The sequence below is a fragment of the Prosopis cineraria genome, unplaced genomic scaffold (assembly GCF_029017545.1).
Source record: "Prosopis cineraria cultivar Desert tree isolate PC_DT_omini unplaced genomic scaffold, ASM2901754v1 PC1034, whole genome shotgun sequence".
Classification (NCBI taxonomy): domain Eukaryota; kingdom Viridiplantae; phylum Streptophyta; class Magnoliopsida; order Fabales; family Fabaceae; genus Prosopis; species Prosopis cineraria.
Window position 1 is genome coordinate 1 of NW_026556359.1, and position 19,632 is coordinate 19,632.

Here is a 19,632-nt window from a genome sequence, read left to right on the forward strand (position 1 = left end):
TTGTCTCATTCTCATCAACGTCTTTGTCCAGGGTACAGATTGCTATTAGCTAATGGATCTGCATGTGATTTATTAGCAATAGATGAGAAGAAAGAACCAGATCCCTGTTCCCCATACATTTTATCCACAAATTATAATCATCACCCTCTGACTCTGAATCATCAAAACAACAGGAGTATCATTATAAGAATTTGTTTTCCATAGATATTCTGTGAGTGTTTTCCTTCATCGGTAACAAAAAGGTCTCCCACAGGACTGTTGTTTACCTTTGGATCATTCACTTGAAAACATCATTACGATCATCACTTGGCATAATAAATTGAGCAGAAGGGGAGCTTTTCTAGACTGCCTATCCATCCTTCCATCTCCAAATAGATCATTGTTTTCAATTTCAGTATCCAAATCAGAATGCAGTTCACTGACTTCATCTACTTCAGTTCCACTCGCCCCTTTTTTCATGTTCATTTCATATAGGTAGTCACTATTTTCTCGCTAAATGAATTATTTTCAGGATCTATATTTGCCCTTTTAGAATCAACAGCAAACAAGTTATCATCATTAAAAGAACCACTAGATATGAAGGTAGAAGACGGGGGACGATTCACCACATCATAACTATTCATGTTATATTCATCAGGCGCTCTTGCAGGCCTATCTTGTTCTCTGCTTCTAATTTGCCCATAATGCATTGCAAAAGTACTACTGTGGACGATGTTATCAACAGAACCAGTAGAATACGCTTTTCATCATCAAAAGGAGCATATTTTTGAGGTATTTCATTACTCTTGTGTGATATATGTGATCCAGTTGAATGTTGCTTGCTTGTCTTTTCACGAATTGGTTGGTCTGCAGCTGCACTAGCAGTCATTCCTGCACTTTCTGTGGGAGGACGTTTATCATCATGAAAAGCAAATTCTTGAGGAACTTCATATCTTAAAACACTTCCAGAAGAACCCTGTGATCCACTTGAATACTGCCTAATTATTCTTTCACGGTTTGAAAGTTCTGCAGCTGCTCGGGCAGCCATACTCGCATGCTCTGCAGATTCTGCAGCTGCCTGCGCAGCAGAGGCAGCATCCTTAAATTCCATGCTCCAATTTATATTATCCATAGGAACATTTCTCCTGTCTTCATAATGAGAAGCTGCAGAATCCACTTCTTGATTTCCAGTTCCTGTTAGACAGGTCCCAACAAACCATGTAATAGACAGATATAAGTCTGAGGAGAAGTATATAATGACCATCTTCAAACAGAATAGATGATATAAAGTAACTGAAAAAAGTCACCTGATGATCCAATCCCTGGATTAGCGGTGCTTGATGTTGTTGACTTATTGCCACCAACCATTTTATGAGCAACACTAGTATTTTCATCTATATTTGTAGGCATAATTCGCATTTCTTCGTATTGAGAGGAACCGTGTAAATTAGAAGGTCCCTTTTCATCACGAATAGCTGGAACATGAACTTGAGGAGGTTCCACATAGTTACCCTTCTCAAATGCATTTGGCCCAACCTTGAAAGATCAATAATGTCAAAATAATATAATAATATAACACAGCATGATGTTTTCATAATGATACAAAATCAACTAATGATCATCCATGCTTAACAAAGCCTACCTGTGAATCTTGAGCGGGCTTTAAATCACTTTCTCCAAAAGACTTAGGTTCCCATTTTATATTATGTTCCTCAGCAATTGCAGTCAGTATTTTCATCTTAGTTGGACCATCTGGTGCTTTGGCAGACAGTTTCTCAACCAACTGAAAAGACAACATTAAGTGAAAAAAAAAATTAATAATAGATAAGCTTCAAATTAGTCCTTGTTGTAAACTTATAAGAAGGCAGAGAAACTTGCCAGGCGATTTACACCACAGTCAGGCCGTAATTCAACAGCTGCTGAGATAAATTCTTTTCCATATTTAGCTGTCATATGCTTCCTCACATCCATGAGCTCAGGTATATCTGAACACCGTGGGGATGCAAATATTACACTCGAAATTGCCTCCTTCAAATCAATAGGACAGTTTCTGATGGGAAAAAAACAATGTGAGCAGGCTCAAACAACAAGAAGCTAGATTCTCAGTTGCAAATTCAATAGTGTTCAGACACGAAAATACTCAAGCAGTTAACCCTTAAGGCAAGCACAAGGTCGCAGCATATGGTAAAATATATACACAAGTGCATCATGAAAAAAAAAAACACATAAATGGGTGACAAAACTGAATTGAACATGATGAAAAACAATAAAGCACTGCATTACTGAAGGACCTGTTCACTGGCATGCCAAATACTTATTTTCCGCATGAAGAATAATCAAAAGGCTGATGCAGGAGCATCCAGGAGAAACCAAGAAAGCCTCACAGATCAAAGTTCTATGTAAACATATAGCAATTTTTCTTATCTTTTAATAAACACTGCATCATTCATTCAAGAACAAAGTGAACTCTCTTTAACATATCATCATCCACCATGTCCCAATAAGAAAAGTAGTGGTTGATATTACTCATACTTTTCATGCAAATTCAGATTCACCAGAATTGGGATGTTATCATGATCAACAGGATGGCTATGACATAGTTCCACCAGAATTGGGACATTACTCATATTTGCCTGCTTGCTATTCAAATCCTAGTCTGACTACAACCTCTTGGCCTCATTTCTACTATAACTGTTCCTCTTTCATACAATATTCACCAAGAGTTCCAAAACCAAAGATCACATATTTACTCGACAAAGTGTGACATGTAAGCTATATAAGAAAATTTTGTTTTGTTGGCTAAATTACCAAATATTTTAGTATAAACATCAAGGCAGACCAGCCCACAAGGTAAAAAGGTGATATTTCATTTAATTGACCAAATAGAAAACATACAGTAAACGTTGAAAACAATTTCATGATGTTGACGAAGTAGAATGCACCAAAATTATTTGGGTGAGTGTCAGATCATATACTTCTGTGATTCAATCATTGGCAAGCGTGCTGCAATCAGCTCACAGTATATTTCTATAAGATCATATGCAGCCATTGTCTTCTCTTCCCTAACAACATGTTCAACCTGAATGAACATGGAAACAGAAGTCAAGGGTCACCAAAAAAAACAAATCACAAAAAGATGAAGAAAAAGCGTTGCCAGTTGAGATATTACAAGCACAACTCATGTAACTGGCGTATTCTTTAACTCTAGTCATTTTACAATCTGGTTGTGCTGTTTTGATCCATTTCTGAGGCACTTGAACTGCCACAAGCATGTAAGATTTCAATATTCTTAGTTAGAACAGTGATAGAAGGCATCGTATCTGTGGTTTAGAAATTTTATCTTCATCCACTGGAGTGAAAGTAGTGTCAAGGTTTTTAGCGTTCTCTTCTATAACTTGCTTAACATTTCCATCACAAAACCACCACCACTTAAACCCCTCATTTTAAAGACAAAATGAACTTGAGCAATATATTTATATTATCCTGACATTTGTAGTGATGCTAGTTTTAAGGACTTTTTGATAAGTTAGAAATCCGAATGAATACCACGGATGTATCACTGGAAAGGTGGTAAGTTTTGGATTTCTTGGATTTATATTATTACCCGGATTCTAGCCGTCTGATCCTGCCCTGACTCAAGCAATTGGGCTAACTCCCTTTTGAGTTGCCTCACTTGAGTTTCTCTTTTATTCTTCAGAAGCTTTATTCGTGAAACCGCAAGTTTCAACGCTGTTTTGCTGCAGGGCAGTTCACAATACAAACAAATTGTTATTGTCAACAGAAAAACCATCTCCATCAGAAAGATTGTAAATTACAACCAGAAAGCTAACTTCAAATCAGTATAACATACAGAGACAGCGAGCAAACAACTAATTACATTTCTAGGCGAACATGGAATCTCGTATCAGTGAATTTTACCATAAGTCAATCACTAAATAATCTTATCAGTCCACTGAAATCGCTCACCAGCATAAAAAATATCGGGGAGAGAAGAATGATTATTACCATTTTGCGGGCTTGAAGCTTCGATGTAACATATCTGCTACGAAATCGGGGAGGAGACCCTGACTCTGCTTCAATCAAAAGGATTCAATACGGAGCAGTTGTGCAGATACAGAACAAGCGCGAAAACCTCAAAGAAACGGCTTTTTGATTGATTAAATTAGGCGTGAAGAGGGAGAAAACAAGAGGAAATTTGGATCGTTGTGTTCTTGCAGGTTAAGAAAAGAGAGAAAAAGTAATGATTATTGAATTTGGTGGGAATTCGGAGAAAAGAAACGGAAGAAACGCTGGAGTCCTACATGGGCAAGAGAAGGCACGCGGGACGGAATTCGGGGCTGACTTGCTCTCCCTTCGGAAAGTTCCTTCCTCCAATGACTTACCTCTTTTTAATTGTCATTTATTTTCTCTAAAAGAAACTTTGATTAGTACACCATCACATGGAGAGAGAGGGGGGGGGGGGAGAGGTAAGAACTACCAAAAAATAATAATAACAATAATAATTATAATATAATAATAATAATAATAACCGGAAATTGTAATTATTATTATTATTATTATTTAATTCTAAAAAAATTTGTATGATATTTTTATTTTTTTATAAAATGGTATATTTAATCTTAGTAAGTAATATGCTTTGATAAATGGTTATTTTAGTTAGGTTATTGATTAAAATGAAATAAAAAATGATTATTTTATTTCTGAACATTTATTTATCAATGAAATGTAAGTGCAAAAGATTGGTAACTACCTTGATTAGATTATTGACTAAAACATAATAGAATACTTTATTTTTGGAAATTTGTTATTCAAAAACGAATTAAAAGTAATCACTTCTTTTTCTAAAAATAACTACTTTAATTATATTTGATTGACAAACAAATTTGTAAAAATAAAATAATCATTTTCTATTTTCTTGTAATCAATAGCCCAATTAAAACAATTATTTATCAAAGTATATTAATATATGAAGATAAATAAATCATTCTATAAAAAATCAAAATATCATACAAGTTTCTTAAGATTCAATGATAACTATTATAATTTATGATACTTAGTTATCATTTATATATTTTGAATTTTTTGTCATTTTTTTAAAAGAGAAAACAAAAAAAAAGTGCATTGCATGTTAATTTGTGTGTTAAATTTATTTGGGGGGGATTCATTTTCAAGGCAGCATCCTTCCTTTGTAAATCTTTTCCACATATTTACTCACTCCATTCAATATTATATAGCATTTTTTTAAGGGTTAATGAGTATTCTAAGTTATAAACTATTACTTAAATAATATCATAGACTTTGAACTCTTAAAATGTGAAAAAAAAATATTACTTTTTAAATTTTGAGTGCATGAAATCTTATTATTAAGTTAGAGAAAACAGCCATTATTTTTAAGGGTTAATATGAGTACCACATCAATGTACAACTAGGCCCCACAACTATAAAAATAACAATTATTTTCTACAACTTAATGACTATTATAAAAATAACAACTATTTTCTACAACTTAATGACTAAGTTTTAGGTGCTTAGAATTTATAAGTTAAGAGAAGTTTTTGTACATTTTAAGAGTTTAAAATTTAAAACGCTATTCACATAATAGTTTAGAGTTTATGATACTCATTAACTCCTTTTTTAAAAAGACTATATTAAAAAAATATAAAGTATTTTTTATTTTTAAAGTGTAATTAAAATTTTTAACCCTTTTTCTAAAAAATGCCATTGATTAGAGAGGGTGCAATAAAGTAGTTTTTAACTGAGACCATAATTTTAAATGTTATATTCAAAAATAAAAGGAATATTGTTTATAGTTAAAAATAAGTTTAATGTTATGTTTGGATGTATAAGAATTTAGATTTGAATTTGAGCCAACTTTATTATTTGAATAATTAAAAATGCATGAATTTAAATTTAACCCAAATTCAAGTTCTACCTTAATCTCCTTATAATTTGAAATACTTTATAAATATTTATTATTTTAAATCCTACCTCAATCTTTTTATAATTTGATTGGCCCGTCGGCAGCGCCAAATAAGACTAGATTGCTAAAGGAAGTCGGCCATCCAAACCATTGACTTTGGCTAGGATCGGATTATCGATATTGTCTGAGTTGCTTTTAAATTCAAACATAAAATTTGAAAATTAAAATTTTGCTTAAAATCCAAACAAATAATTTTAATATTATAATTTAAATTTTTTTATATGATCCAAACAAAGAATTTAAGATATGTAAATTTTAAATGTGAAATTTCAAATCCAAATTCTCAGTTCAAATTTACCCATCTAAATGCAACCTAATGCTATATTTGGATGCATGTGATTTGAATTTGAGCCAAATCTATTATTTGGATAATTAAAAATGTGTGGATTTGGATTTGATCTAAATTCAAATTTAAATCCTACCTTAATCTTTTTATAATTTTAAATTTTTTAAACCTTTATCATTCTAAATTTCTATGAAAACCCCTCTTTTCCTTTGCATTCGTTCGTCAACTTTGACATCACTGCCTCCGGTCGACTTCCACAAGGACCAAACCACCAATGTTGTCTAGGACTGAATCTCCGACATTGATCGAGAAGGATGGCTGATGCCAATTGGGATCAGACTTCAAGCGACAACTAGGATTGGAATGTTTGTGTCGATTGAGAAAGGACTATTGGTACCCCCGAGATTGGACGGCCAACTTTGACTTAGACTGAACGATCAGTGCTGATTGAGAATTGATCACCGCCATGGATCAAGAATGGACCATTAGTGTCAACTAGGACCAGATTGCTATAATCATCCCATGCAAATTTGTAGGCATTATTTAGGATTGAACCGCCAATGTCGACTAGGCCAAGCTGCTACTATCAATCGAGACTTGACCATTGATATAGTTTGGGTTCGGACAATTGGAATCAACCAAGACTGAGCTATCACCATTGATTTGGACCCAACCAACAACTTTGATTGGAACCAGACTACTGACTCCATTCAAATTGCCTTTAAGTTTAAACATAGAATTTAAAATTTGGAGTCGCATTTGAAATTTTTTATATCATTTAAATAAAGAATTTAAAATCTGTAAATTTTAAATGTGAGATTTTAAATTTAAATTCTTAACTCAAATCATCCATTCAAACACAACCTAAATGATTTACAATATTTCTGAGCCTAAAACTTTGCTAGTTTAAAAAAGCACACAATATTATTATTTTAAACAAATTAGGGGTCTGACAATTTTAAGGAAAAGTGTGCATCATATTGCATCAAAACCTAAACCCATCTAATTATTCTTCTCAGATTTGAATTCAAACAAGCATCGGAAATTTTGTTGGTAATTTAATATTTGGCCAAGATCAATCAGTCTTCCATATGAATGATAGTTCTCAAGCCATCGCCCTTAATCATGTAATCAAATGCCTTGTTTATTTCAGAAAGCCCAACTCTGTGCGTTATAAATTTATCCAGCTCCAGTTTCTGCACCCAAAAAAAAAAAAGGAATTAAAATTCACTTCCTTCATTCAATTATATAAATAATTAACCTTCATCGTGTTCATTGCCAGGAGCATCTTTTTCTGAAAGAAATAACAACATTTATGTGTTGTTTCTGACCTAAGCATCGTCTAAATAATTAATCTTTACAAGTTGTTGATGAGATTAGTCTAGATTAAAGATCTAGGATGTCAGAGTAAAAGCAAAAATGTAGGAAATAGGGAGGGGATGAACTCACATGATTGAGGCACACATCAATAAGAGAAGGAAGATGAGACTTGGGTTTGTAGTTGCCTAAGGTAGTGCCTTTGATGGTCCTCTCACTCAGAAACAGAAATGGATTTACCTTTACCTCTGCATCACTCTTTGGTACTCCCACAAACACAGCAACACCCCATCCCTGCACTCATTAGGTTCTCCATTGAAAACAAATATACTTCTTTCGCCCCAAAATATATAATATTTTTTATTAGCTAGTGTTGGTCTAAAATATACGTTACTTTATAAAAAAATTAAAAGCATTAAATTCTTTTTTTTTTTTGCAAATATGTCCTTGTTAATTGTAGTGTGGATAGAGATTATATAAGAAAGAAATTAAAGTTAATTAAAATATATTGATTTTAATTGGAGAGGATTTTAGAAAGTAATAATATAATTTTTATCGTCTTGACATACAAACCACTTCTGACTGCTTTTGCTTAATTCTTGTAAAATTAATAAAAAATATCCTATATTTTAAAGTAGAGGAAGTAAGCTCTTTGCCTTGGACTCTATACAGAACAGGGATTAAGGTAAGAAATAAATGTTAGACCATACTTTAAACTCCAATTATATTTCCAAGAAGAAGGTTGATGAGAATAATATTACATCCTGAACAGCTTCAAAAGCAGAGGTCATGGAATCAATGTTTCCAGAGCACTCAATGCTCCTATCAACTCCACCGTCTGTCATCTCTATCAGGACCTGCATAGATTCAAACATCAAGTTCACAGTATGTTGGGAACATGTCAGGTTCATAATTGTGTAATTGTGTAATTGTGCACCTGCTGAATTGGTTTATCATGGTCCTTTGGATTCACAAACTCTGTTATTCCAAATTTCTTGGCTGTCATTGAGAGGAATCAAAAGAGGCACATTTCAAAATTTAGTCAGTCCCCCCCCCCCCCAAACCCTTTTCCAATCTAGATATCTCAATTGTATGACTTGTTGTCTTGTTTATGGAATAAAGACAATGATAATAGAAAGTCTGTTTGGAAGCAAAAACAAAAAAGAAGAGGCACCTTGCTCATATTTATCGGGATTTAAGTCAACCCAATGATCCTGGATGCACCAGCAATTCTTGCACCTTCAGCAGCCTAATCATTGTTTAACATCAATAATTAAATAGAGTTATACATACTTTCTTCAATCCAAAATATTAGACATTTTCTTTCTGTCATGGTCGGTCTAAAATATATGACACTTTGTAAAATGTCAATAACATTAAATTTTTCTTTTCCACAAATACCTTTATTAATTATATTATAGAGATAGATTATATAAGAAAGAAACATAAATAACAAATTTTTTCTTTAAGCTCCATGTTGCAAAATATTTACTACTTTATCACACTTTAATACACATCAGCATGGACCAGGAAACAACTGAACAAAAGAGAATATTTTCCCTTAAAGGTAATTAAAATATAGTAATCTTGAAAAATAGTTATATCTTTTTTATATTTTTAATGATATAAATCACTTTTAACTACTTTTTTTTAATTCTCCAATATCTTATATTTTGGTTTAGAGGAGCATCATTTATAATTGATAATTTATGAAAGGCAGAGAGAGAGAGAGAGAGAGAGATGATTACAGCAAGGCCAACAGCTCCAAGACCAAAGATTGCAACAGAATCACCCTTGTTTGGTTTGGCCACGTTGAGAGCTGCCCCTAATCCTGCAATTTGCAATCCCAACGTTATAACAGATATTCAAAGTACTTGTTCAACCAACACATGCGCAAATGAGAACGGAGTGTGTGTCTGTGAAACCTGTTGAGATGCCACAACTGAGAATACAGAGTTTGTGGAGAGGAGCAGAGGGATGGAGCTTGACGAGGCAGCCAGAGTGAAGAACAGAGTACTGACTGAAAGTGGAAGTTCCTAAGAAGTGGCTCACAGGCGTTCCATTAATGCAGAACCTTGACCTTCCATCGCTGATCATCACCTCTCTCTCTGCATTTATTCTCAGAAGCTCACACATATTGCTCTCTTCTGATGACTTGCATTGCCTGCATTCTCCACACTCTCCGTTGAATACTGTCAGCACATGATCCCCTGCTTTCACGTCTCTCACTCCTTCTCCCACACTCTCTACAACCCTGTTCAATTCTAACTTCTCATTATTTATCACATTTTTCAAAAGGGGCAATATAACTTTTAGTCCCTAAATTTCCTTTCAATTGTTGATTGGATCCCTGTTCAATTTCTAACTTTTCATTCTCTCACTTTTTTCCCAAAAGAAATATAATTTTTAATCTCTAAACATTCTCTTAATTATAAAGACTATCTAAGCCAACTATTTTTTTTTTTTTACCAGAACAAGCTGTAGGACCCAGTTTACTTTGTTTTTTTCAAAAAGAAAATAATAATATAACTTTTAGTTATCAAACTTTTTTTTAATTATCAATTTAGTCTTGAACTTTTATCTTAGTATAACTCAATTTTAATAGTTCATTGAGTGAAAGAATTATAAGAATTTTGTTGTACTCGTATCAAAAAATGCAAAATTTGAGTTGTTTCGAATCAAGAAATTATAAAGGTTAAGTTGTTTCAAATCAAATTTCAAGCATTAAATCAATAATTAAAAATCAATTCAAGGACCAAAAGTTATAGTTATTTACCAAAAATTTCTGACATATAATAAGTTACTTTCAACATATTTTATTAAAATAAAAAATCTTAAAATCTGTTAATTTTATAAAAAATTAATAATTTTTAACTTTATTCCTATTAAAATATGTACTTTAATAATATATATATATATATATATTTACTGATATTTAATATAGGCTAAAAAATTTGTGACAAAAAATTAATAATATGATACATAAATAAAACAAAAAAGAAAAGAAAATCCTCTCAATCTACTTCATAACTCATAAGTAGGACCGGAGAGGCAGTATGTACGACGCTGGACAATTGACATCGCATGGTTAGTTTTAATTGGTCCATGTAATGAAAGGTGGGACACACACACAAACACCTTGAAGTCATGACTAACTTACCCAGATGCTTCATGCCCATATATGCGTGGGAACCTCTGTGACGTCCCCTGAAAATATTCGAGGTTCTTTATTTTAATTATCTCAACGCAATTACTGAATTAATCACACAAGGTAATTAACATGAATACATATTACTAAACCATGAGTCTGAAATGACCATTTTATGAAAAACTCCATTTCTGTCATACCTTTCTCTAACCAAAAACTGGGGCTCCTTTTTCAATTACTGAGAAATTAAGATTGAAGAGTGAAACTAAAAAAACATGAAGAAACCTTAGATTTCCAGAAATGGAGGTCAGTATGGCAGAGTGAAGAATACTTGATGTGACCCTCACTTCATTCTCCTTTGGTGGATCAACCTTCACTTCCTCTATCTCCAATGGCTTCCCTGCTTCCCATGCCACTGCAGCTGCATATATATATATATATATATATATGAAACCAAGAACAATGAAAAGAGATTGATGTAATAAAATTAAAAGAGCTAGCTAGCAGATGTATATATCATGTATATGAATACCTTTGCAAGAGATCACCTTGCCAGCCATGGAGGACATGTCGTTATGATTGGACAAGGAAGAACATGGAAACAAGACATTGTTTCGCAGGTGACGAAGTTGTCGAAAACCACCCCTAAGACCTAGACGATACATCAAGGGCTTTTTCTAAGATGGAGAGTAGATATACGGAAGCCAGAGAAGGATAAGAATGATCTCACCAAGTTTGAGCCCTTGTTATGAACTCCATTGTTTCAGGCGAAAATCTCATTTCTTCTGCTTTTGGAAGCAAATATAAAGAGCCTACCACGTGGCTGCCTATGCGCTCTTAATTAATTTGCCAACTCATTGTGAAAGGAACAGACAAGTGGGGTCCCATGATACCAAATTTTATAGCCTAACTGGAAAATAATCCCGTGCAACCTAGCAAGTAATCCCGTGTATTGCACGAGTAATAAGAAATTATCAATATCCTATTCAAACATTATTGTTAATAATAAATTAAATTAAATGATAAAAAAGAAAAAGATATAGCATCATAATTTTGTTTTTACTAATAATATGTCTAAATTAACAAATCAGTTAGAAAGATAATGGAAAAATATGATATTTAGATGGAGGAATATATCTTTTATATTTATAAGTGATAGTCCATGATGAAGGCATCAGGGGCATAAAAAGTAACATAAATCTTTGAAGAAAAGAATATATTTCTTCCATCTTAAATTACAAGACATTTTTAAATAAAATTTTATATATTAATAAATTTTATTAAATATATTTAATAATTTTATCTTTTTAAAATAAAAATATAAAATTTTAAAAATATACATCATTTAATATATTGAATACAAAAGGGATAAAAATTAATTATAGAAAGAAAAATGATAATATTAAAATTGATATATTTAATAGAACTTTAATTTATTTAAAATGTTTTATATTTTAAAGTGAAAAAATTTTTTTAAAAATATTTTATAATTAAAGATAAAAGAAGTATTTTTTGAAGCGATAGTAGATGATAAAGGAATATATCTTTTGCGGGGGTTTTTTCGAGACAGAATTTCAAATGTACAGTGGTTATCATACCCAGATTTTTCTTATCAGTATTTGTATCAGATTTCTTTTGCTTATTTGTTATTCTTCTTCTTCTACTATCTCCATTCTTCTTCAGCTTCTCTATCAATTTTTTTTTATGGTTATTAGGAATGAAAATTATTTAAGAATATATATTTATAATAGGCATAAAAATAACTAGATCAGACTTTATCATTTCCAAATAGTTTTGAATTTTATATTTTTACATGAATAATTAAATATCAGTAACTACAATTTTAAATACACTTTTCCTTTTTCCTCCTACAAGAAAATTTTATTTGTACCTCCTTAAAATTTTAATATATCTATATTTGGAAATATAAATTTCTTAGATATTTCTTATAAAATTAACTTGTATAAAATTTATAAAATATTGTCACATAACACCCTCCACACATTTATATTTACTCTTGTAATTGTCACTTTTAAGTATCAACATTGATTCAAATTAATTTTAGTAATGAAATTGTATCATCTGCTTTAGAATATATTTTTATATATGCTCAAAAAATATCTATTTCTTTACCTATAAAATTTCATTTTACTTTTAATAAGAACTTGTATGTCGTATCAAATTCGCTTTTCTTTTTGCACATCAATCAGGAAAAGCCTACAATCTGAGAGGAAACGAATGAATACGAACTGACTTTCTCCAGGAGCGAATGGAACGGTCTCTGTAGAATGTAGAAAATGAAATACCATCGGGCATAGCACGGGACAACAATTATAAATGGAGAAGACATTCACAATTAATGCTCCTGTGAATTTCTCAATTTTCATTTCATTCAAATTTTGAAACCACGAATAAACACGTTTACACATGGATGAATTTTTAGTTCTTTCAAATTCTCTTAATTTTAATGAATAAAAAAAACATGATGCAATTTCTAAAATTGAACTATGCATGATCTTAACATTTATCATATAATGAGAAATTCTAATATAATTAACATCGGCACGCAAATACATTGAATCTTTTCTTTCGTTCTTTATAACTAGGAAATAAAATCTTAAATTTCACATGGAACATTAATGATCATAAAAACTGATCGAGTTCCAAGCATCACAAATATATGTCACAAATCAAACAGAGAATGAGGCTCACCAAAAAGCCAGGAACAGGGTTCTCTACAATCTTCTTCATTTTGATTATATTCAATGAATTGCAAACCAGAAAACAATGATCATATTCAAGACCCAAAAAAAAAAAAAAAAACAGAGAGAGAGAGAGGGACGTGGACTCCCAAGTGTTGCAATGGTAATTATGGATGAAGAGTATGTTATGATCAATATAATAGCCACGTTTACAACAACGAAAAAACTCAAAAAGAATGCTAAGATGACGTGCTTATGTAAACCATTAATTTCCATTACTATCAAAGGTTCAAACTTTCTTCAGAACTCAAGGCTATCAATTCTCTCCCCAATTGGGATGCCCAGAAGAGGATCATGTATACTCCTCTAGTCTTATTTATAAGGCAAAAAAAAAATATTTATTTGATCTTATTTATAAAGCATTTCAATGATTATTATACTTATGTTTATCATTTTGCCCCTATTACATGTAGGGAAGTTTATTAAATGTTAAAATATTTTATTTTAGAGCAGATATATTTAATAAAAGTAAAGTTAAAAACTTGTTAAATTTTTAGACAGAGTTAATGAAATTTAAATTTTTCTTTAATTTCAATGAAAATGCTAAAAGTAACTTATATATAAAATCAAAGGGAGTAGTTGATATGCAAAAAGAGACATTTACTTAAGACATTCTCAGCACGCAAGGACATATCAGAGACAAGGAAAGGCAATAGAAAGAAGAAAAAAGGTAGAGTCAGTCTTCTACTTCAACAAGGCAAGCCAATTCACCCATTTGGACGATATAGTTTGGGATTGGAAGTAACATACCCCCAGTTCAAGAGCATCTACAGGAAGGCATCACGAGGCAAAATGTGAGTTGTGCCATAATGATTTTGTGTGGGAGTGAGGGGGAAGGATTGAGGAAAGCCCACCTTCTAAATAACCAAAGACCATGCTATCCAAAATTAGAAGGTGAAAGAATAGACAGACAAACATGGTGCTTGGGACTTAAAATTTGAATCTTGACTGATCAAAATGGAATTGAAGACTCAAAGATTAATGCATTAGAAGTAAAAACGTAAAAATTGAATGCATTGAGAGAGGTGAAGAAGTAAAGATTTTACTGAAGAATAAAATTATAAGTGAATGGGAAATGAAGAGATAAGAGCACAATGATCAACATCAACAATAGAAAATAATAAAAGAGTTAAGTTAGATTGATGATTGAAAATGTGATAATGAATTAATTGATCAATTTGACCAAAAAAGAGAAAAATGTGATGTGATAATGATGAATTTTTACAATGTGATAACAAATTTAATTGACCATTCAAATTTCCCATAAAAATGTGATAATGAATTTAATTGACCAGTCAAGTTTCAATGATTAAGATCTAAGGATATGAATTTGGCCAATTAAATTTCATTCGCCACGATTTGAGAGTTCCCCCCGTTTTTATTTATAAAAAAAACTATCATTTTAATTTATTTTTATATAAAAAATTATATTTTTTAATAAGCATTTATCACAAATTTTTTAATTACCACTCATAATTTTATCATTCACAGTTATAAAAAAATTAATGAAGGCTTGATTAATACAATAAATAAATGGTGTTGTAGTTCAATTCTTTTATTTTCAGACACAATTAATATAATTAATTAATTTTTTTAAATTGTGTTGTACAATTTTTTTCTCCAACAAATAAAAACAAAGGAAGTACACTCACAACATTTAAAGATATAAATAGATAGATACCAAATTTTATAACTTACATATATACTTAGCTTTATACATTTAATATATTTTTATCCAATCAATCAAGAGATGTGAATTTTAATATGTTAATAATATTAGCAATAAGAATTTGTCATAGAATAAATAATCTATAAAAGATATAGATGTCTTGATTTAATTAAAAACAAACTGTAAGTATATAAAGTTAATTATATAAGTTTTTTTTCTTTACAAATTCACGAATATGATACTTATATGTAGAAAATTGCGGAGTCTATTGTGGCTTAATGCTTCTATGCTTATGCTTTACTCTACTGGTGCAAATTGTAAGCAGCTTTTTATTATAATTTGCATACTAAAAAAATTTCATTTAAATTCATAATTTTTTCTTTTTTACCCTTAGTTCCAACTTTCCATGATGAATTAAATTAGAGAGAGAATATTTATGTCAATATTTTTGAATGAGGGATGTCACAAAATTCAAAATGAATGGGTAATAAGGGGGTGATAAATTCCCACGTTGCAACAAGAATCTATATTAATAAGTATAAAGATAAAATAAAAAATAATTTCTACGAATATTAAATATTTTATATTTTGAACAAATGTTAGCTGAAAAAAAAAAGTCCAACAATTTGAATTGGAAGGGGTATGGTGCAGCTCTGGAGTTGGATGCAAGCAGTTAATTAAAATTAGGCACTATTAGCTTCTTTAATTATCTTTCTTCATGCTTTTTGTATTTCTAGCCTGCTACTCCATGCTTCTTATTTTGTGTTTATGATATATGCAACGAGTTAAGTATGATGAGTCTATGTGGAATGTTAAAGATTTCAATTCAAATTTAAATTATAAATACTGCATCTTTTTAATTCACATCACTTAATTATGTTCAGGATTTAATTTTTGGGTGCAAAAATTATAATATTAATTAAAAATTAAAAATTATTACGTGGTTTGTTTGGTCAAAGGGGACCGCGCCTTCCAATACTCAATGGTTTCAATAAAATTTCATTTACCTTGCTTTTATAATTGCAAAATTACAGTTGCCACCCAAAAATTAATTACCCCACAATACTTTTTGAAATATTAAGTATACATATTTAAAAATAATTTTTACTCTTATATTTATTATGGTACGAGTGAAATTAATAAATGGTTTTAAGCTTTTTAAATAATTTATTTTCATATTTAATTTAACTATTATTTAAAATTATATTTTTTAAAAAATATTAATATTTATTTTGGTATAAATATTGCCTCATTAATAAACTTTTCTAAGTCAGTGGTGGCCCACACCCCCTCCCTGCCTCCCAATAAATTCAAGGATCATGGTCTTACTGACCTTTTCCTTCCATTCATTTTTCTCATTTTTCTTTTACCGCCAAAGCTTGCCAAATTCCAACTATTCTAATTTAATTTTTATATTGTTGTTGTTGTTATTATTTTACATTAAAATATATAAATAAAAATATTATAGTTTTAAATTTTTTAGATCAAATTTTAATAAGTTAAATTTATTTATATATTTTTATATATAATTATAATAATAATTTATCAAATATTAAAGCAGAATCATTGAAAACTTTGATCTAATAGTAATGAAAAGAAAGGGAGGGAAAAGGAGAGGCACTCTCCCATAGATTGAAAGAGAATACTTAGGACTAGTTTAAATAGATACCCTTTTTGTCTTATTTATAGGAGAAAGAGATAAAAAAAAAATTTCATTCTATTTATAAAGTACTTATTAATTTTTAATATTTTTTTATATGTTGCCCTTATTAAATAATTTAAATAAAAATATTAATAATAAAATTTAAAAATATTTATTAGAAGTAAAATTTAAAATTTATTAAATTTTAAGATAAAGTTAATAAAATTTAAAGTTTTTTTAATTTTAATAAAATATGTTAAAAGTAATTTATAAATATGATTAAAAAGAATAGGATTGAAGGAAAAGGGAGGAAGAAAGGCAGAGTTGAGGACTGTTGTGTATGTGAGGGATAATTGGACCACTTTAACAAGAAAAATATAACCGAGAACTTCTACACTTTGCAGAAAAATATCAGAATCCCTTGAACATGTGAATATCTTGCTTTTGAGGTACTGTATGCGATTCCCCCAGTTAAAAATATAATATTATTTGATTATGAATAATAATCTAATCTTGTTTGGTTAAAAGGAATGGCTGGGTTGCTGCCCGACCTGCATATGTTCAAGTTCAAGGGCTTGGGGGCAACCCCATAATTCAATAAAAAATTCACTTGTAAATTACAATTTCTTTTTAAAAAAAAGGAATTGTCCTGCATTAACTTTTTAAATATTAAGCATACATTTTAAAAAATATTTTTACTCTTGTGGTATAAATAAAATTACAAAAACAGAATCATGGTATAAATAAAATTAATAAATATTTTTAAAAATATTAGATCATTTATTTGTATATTAATTTAATTAAAATTTAGAATTATATTTTTAAAATATTAATATTCATATTTAATATAAATGCTGTCCCACTAATAAATTTTTCTGAATCCGTGTGGACGTGACCCCTACCGCCAACGAACAACCCCAACCCCCTCCCTGTCTCCCAGTTAACACCGACCCACCCACATGTTCCCACTGGAATACACGTGTTTGTTTTTTTAAAGAGTTTTTTTTATTTTAAAATATAAAATATTTTAGATAAATTAAAGTTTCCTTAAATATATCAATTTTAATATTATTTTTTTCTCTATATAATTAATTTTTATATACATTAAATTATGAGTATTTTTAAAAATTTATATTTTTGTTTTAAAAAAATAAGGTTGTTAACTGTAGTTAATGAGATTTATTAATATGTGAAATTTTATTTAAAAGTATCTTCTAATTTAGGAGGATGGAGTATTTGGAAATTTTGTGTGATACTTTTATTATTTTTTTGATAGAATCTGTTATAATTTTAGAACAATTTATGATCTGCGAGAGTGGATGGGTTCTTTCCACTGTTTTCAAACCTCTTGTTGTGCTTGCATTGGCGTCAAGTTCAGTAATTTTAGAAAAAATTGTGCTTAATAATCAAATGGATTAAAAATTTGGGGAGAAGAACTATCGCTTGGAGATCATTGCATGTTCTAAAATTTACAGTCCAGTCTCAAGAGATCTTCAATAATCTCCTCTCAATTTTTCCACACATGTGATTCTATACACAGTTTTATTTCCATATGACACTCACCAAGTTAAATTTGAATATTGTTATTTGTCAAGTTCATTTGCGTGTAACTCCTAAAGATATTTTTTACATTTACACAAATTCAAATCAAAGACCTCATATTTTCAACAGTCATATTTCCTTCCACTATGACCTATATTTGTTGGTTCTTATGCACAATTTTCCCTTTCTTTAGTAATATAAATCATTTGGTGTCTGAAAGCCAATAGCTCCTATCAATCCGAACCAAACTAGGTTAGGATTCTTTTAGATGGAAATTCTCCCACTAAACACCATTGTATTATCAAAACTCAGGACTTCAAACTCACTTGCTAGGTTAATCAAGCACTTGTTGGCAAGTTACCCATTTGTTGTTTTTGTGTTTTGATGCATCTACTTGTTGCTTTATTCTGTTTGGGCCACTTTGTATCATTTTTTGTTTTCATTTTCATTACTTCGAATCTTTGATATGTGTTTGAACTATCAATAAGTTTGGATTCATTGGAAGAAGCTAATTCCTCTCAAAAGTAATTAATCAAAGTTTGAATTCTCGTTTAAAAAAAGCACCCACATATTAGAGTTTGATAGTATTTCAAACAAGATTATCTCCAGAAGGATACTTACGACTTGTGGATTACCAAAAAAAAAAAAAAAGATGTGTGCTTGAACTTTAGTTTTTTTATTTTTTTCAAATGCATATGTCCTTTTATAAATTAAAAAAAAAGATGGATTTTTCTTTATTTCCACGACAAATTTCATTTTCCGGTGTACTTTATAAGGGGTCTACATGAAATAATGTCGAATTTCAAGACTTGTGTGCTGGTTTTGACAATGCAATTTTTTAATATTTAAATATTTACATCAATACAACAGGAATTATAAATTATGATGCACAAATATTGATACATAAATACGTATATGATGCGTTGAAATTTTTATGTTTAAAAAATATAAAATATGATACGTTTTCAATAAGTGCATATATATATTTATAAAATAATCATAAAAAATTAAAAATATAATTTAAATTCAAAAATATCCAAACTAGCATGCATTTATAATCATTTGTACTAATGTCAAATAAAACATAATCATTAGTTATACTTTTATTTTATCAATATCTTATTATCTAATGTCTAGTCTCTGTTAATAGTTCCCTACTTTGAATTTTTATGTCAAAAGATTATATTATTACATTTTTATAATTAAAACAAATAAAATTTTTATCTTTTTATTAGATCTAAAATCTATTTTTTTAATAAAAATCTAATCTTTAACTTTACAAAAAAATTAAAAATATATACTAGGAA

At 30.0% G+C, this 19,632-nt stretch overlaps 1 protein-coding gene and 1 pseudogene across 1 annotated transcript; both read right to left on the reverse strand.

Moving 5' to 3' along the window:
* Positions 1-619: 619 nt before the first annotated feature.
* Positions 620-4,354, reverse strand: LOC129299103 (uncharacterized). The gene is made up of 7 exons (XM_054937547.1): positions 3,985-4,354; positions 3,584-3,716; positions 2,955-3,058; positions 1,858-2,029; positions 1,622-1,762; positions 1,287-1,515; positions 620-1,173 (listed from the first exon to the last, which is right to left on the reverse strand). The coding sequence occupies exons 1-7, from the start codon at positions 4,014-4,016 to the stop codon at positions 620-622; spliced, it is 1,365 nt and encodes a 454-aa protein (XP_054793522.1). The 5' UTR covers positions 4,017-4,354.
* Positions 4,355-7,114: 2,760 nt separating this feature from the next.
* LOC129299105 (alcohol dehydrogenase-like) lies at positions 7,115-11,465 on the reverse strand (annotated as a pseudogene).
* Positions 11,466-19,632: the final 8,167 nt, after the last annotated feature.

Coding starts and splice junctions, on each gene's coding strand:
- LOC129299103 (XM_054937547.1), bottom strand. CDS start 4,016: ATGTTACATCGAAGCTTCAAGCCCGCAAAATG. Junction 3,717..3,984: donor AGCTTCAAGCCCGCAAAATG/GTAATAATCATT, acceptor ACTGCCCTGCAG/CAAAACAGCGTTGAAACTTG. Junction 1,516..1,621: donor AGCCCGCTCAAGATTCACAG/GTAGGCTTTGTT, acceptor TGATCTTTCAAG/GTTGGGCCAAATGCATTTGA.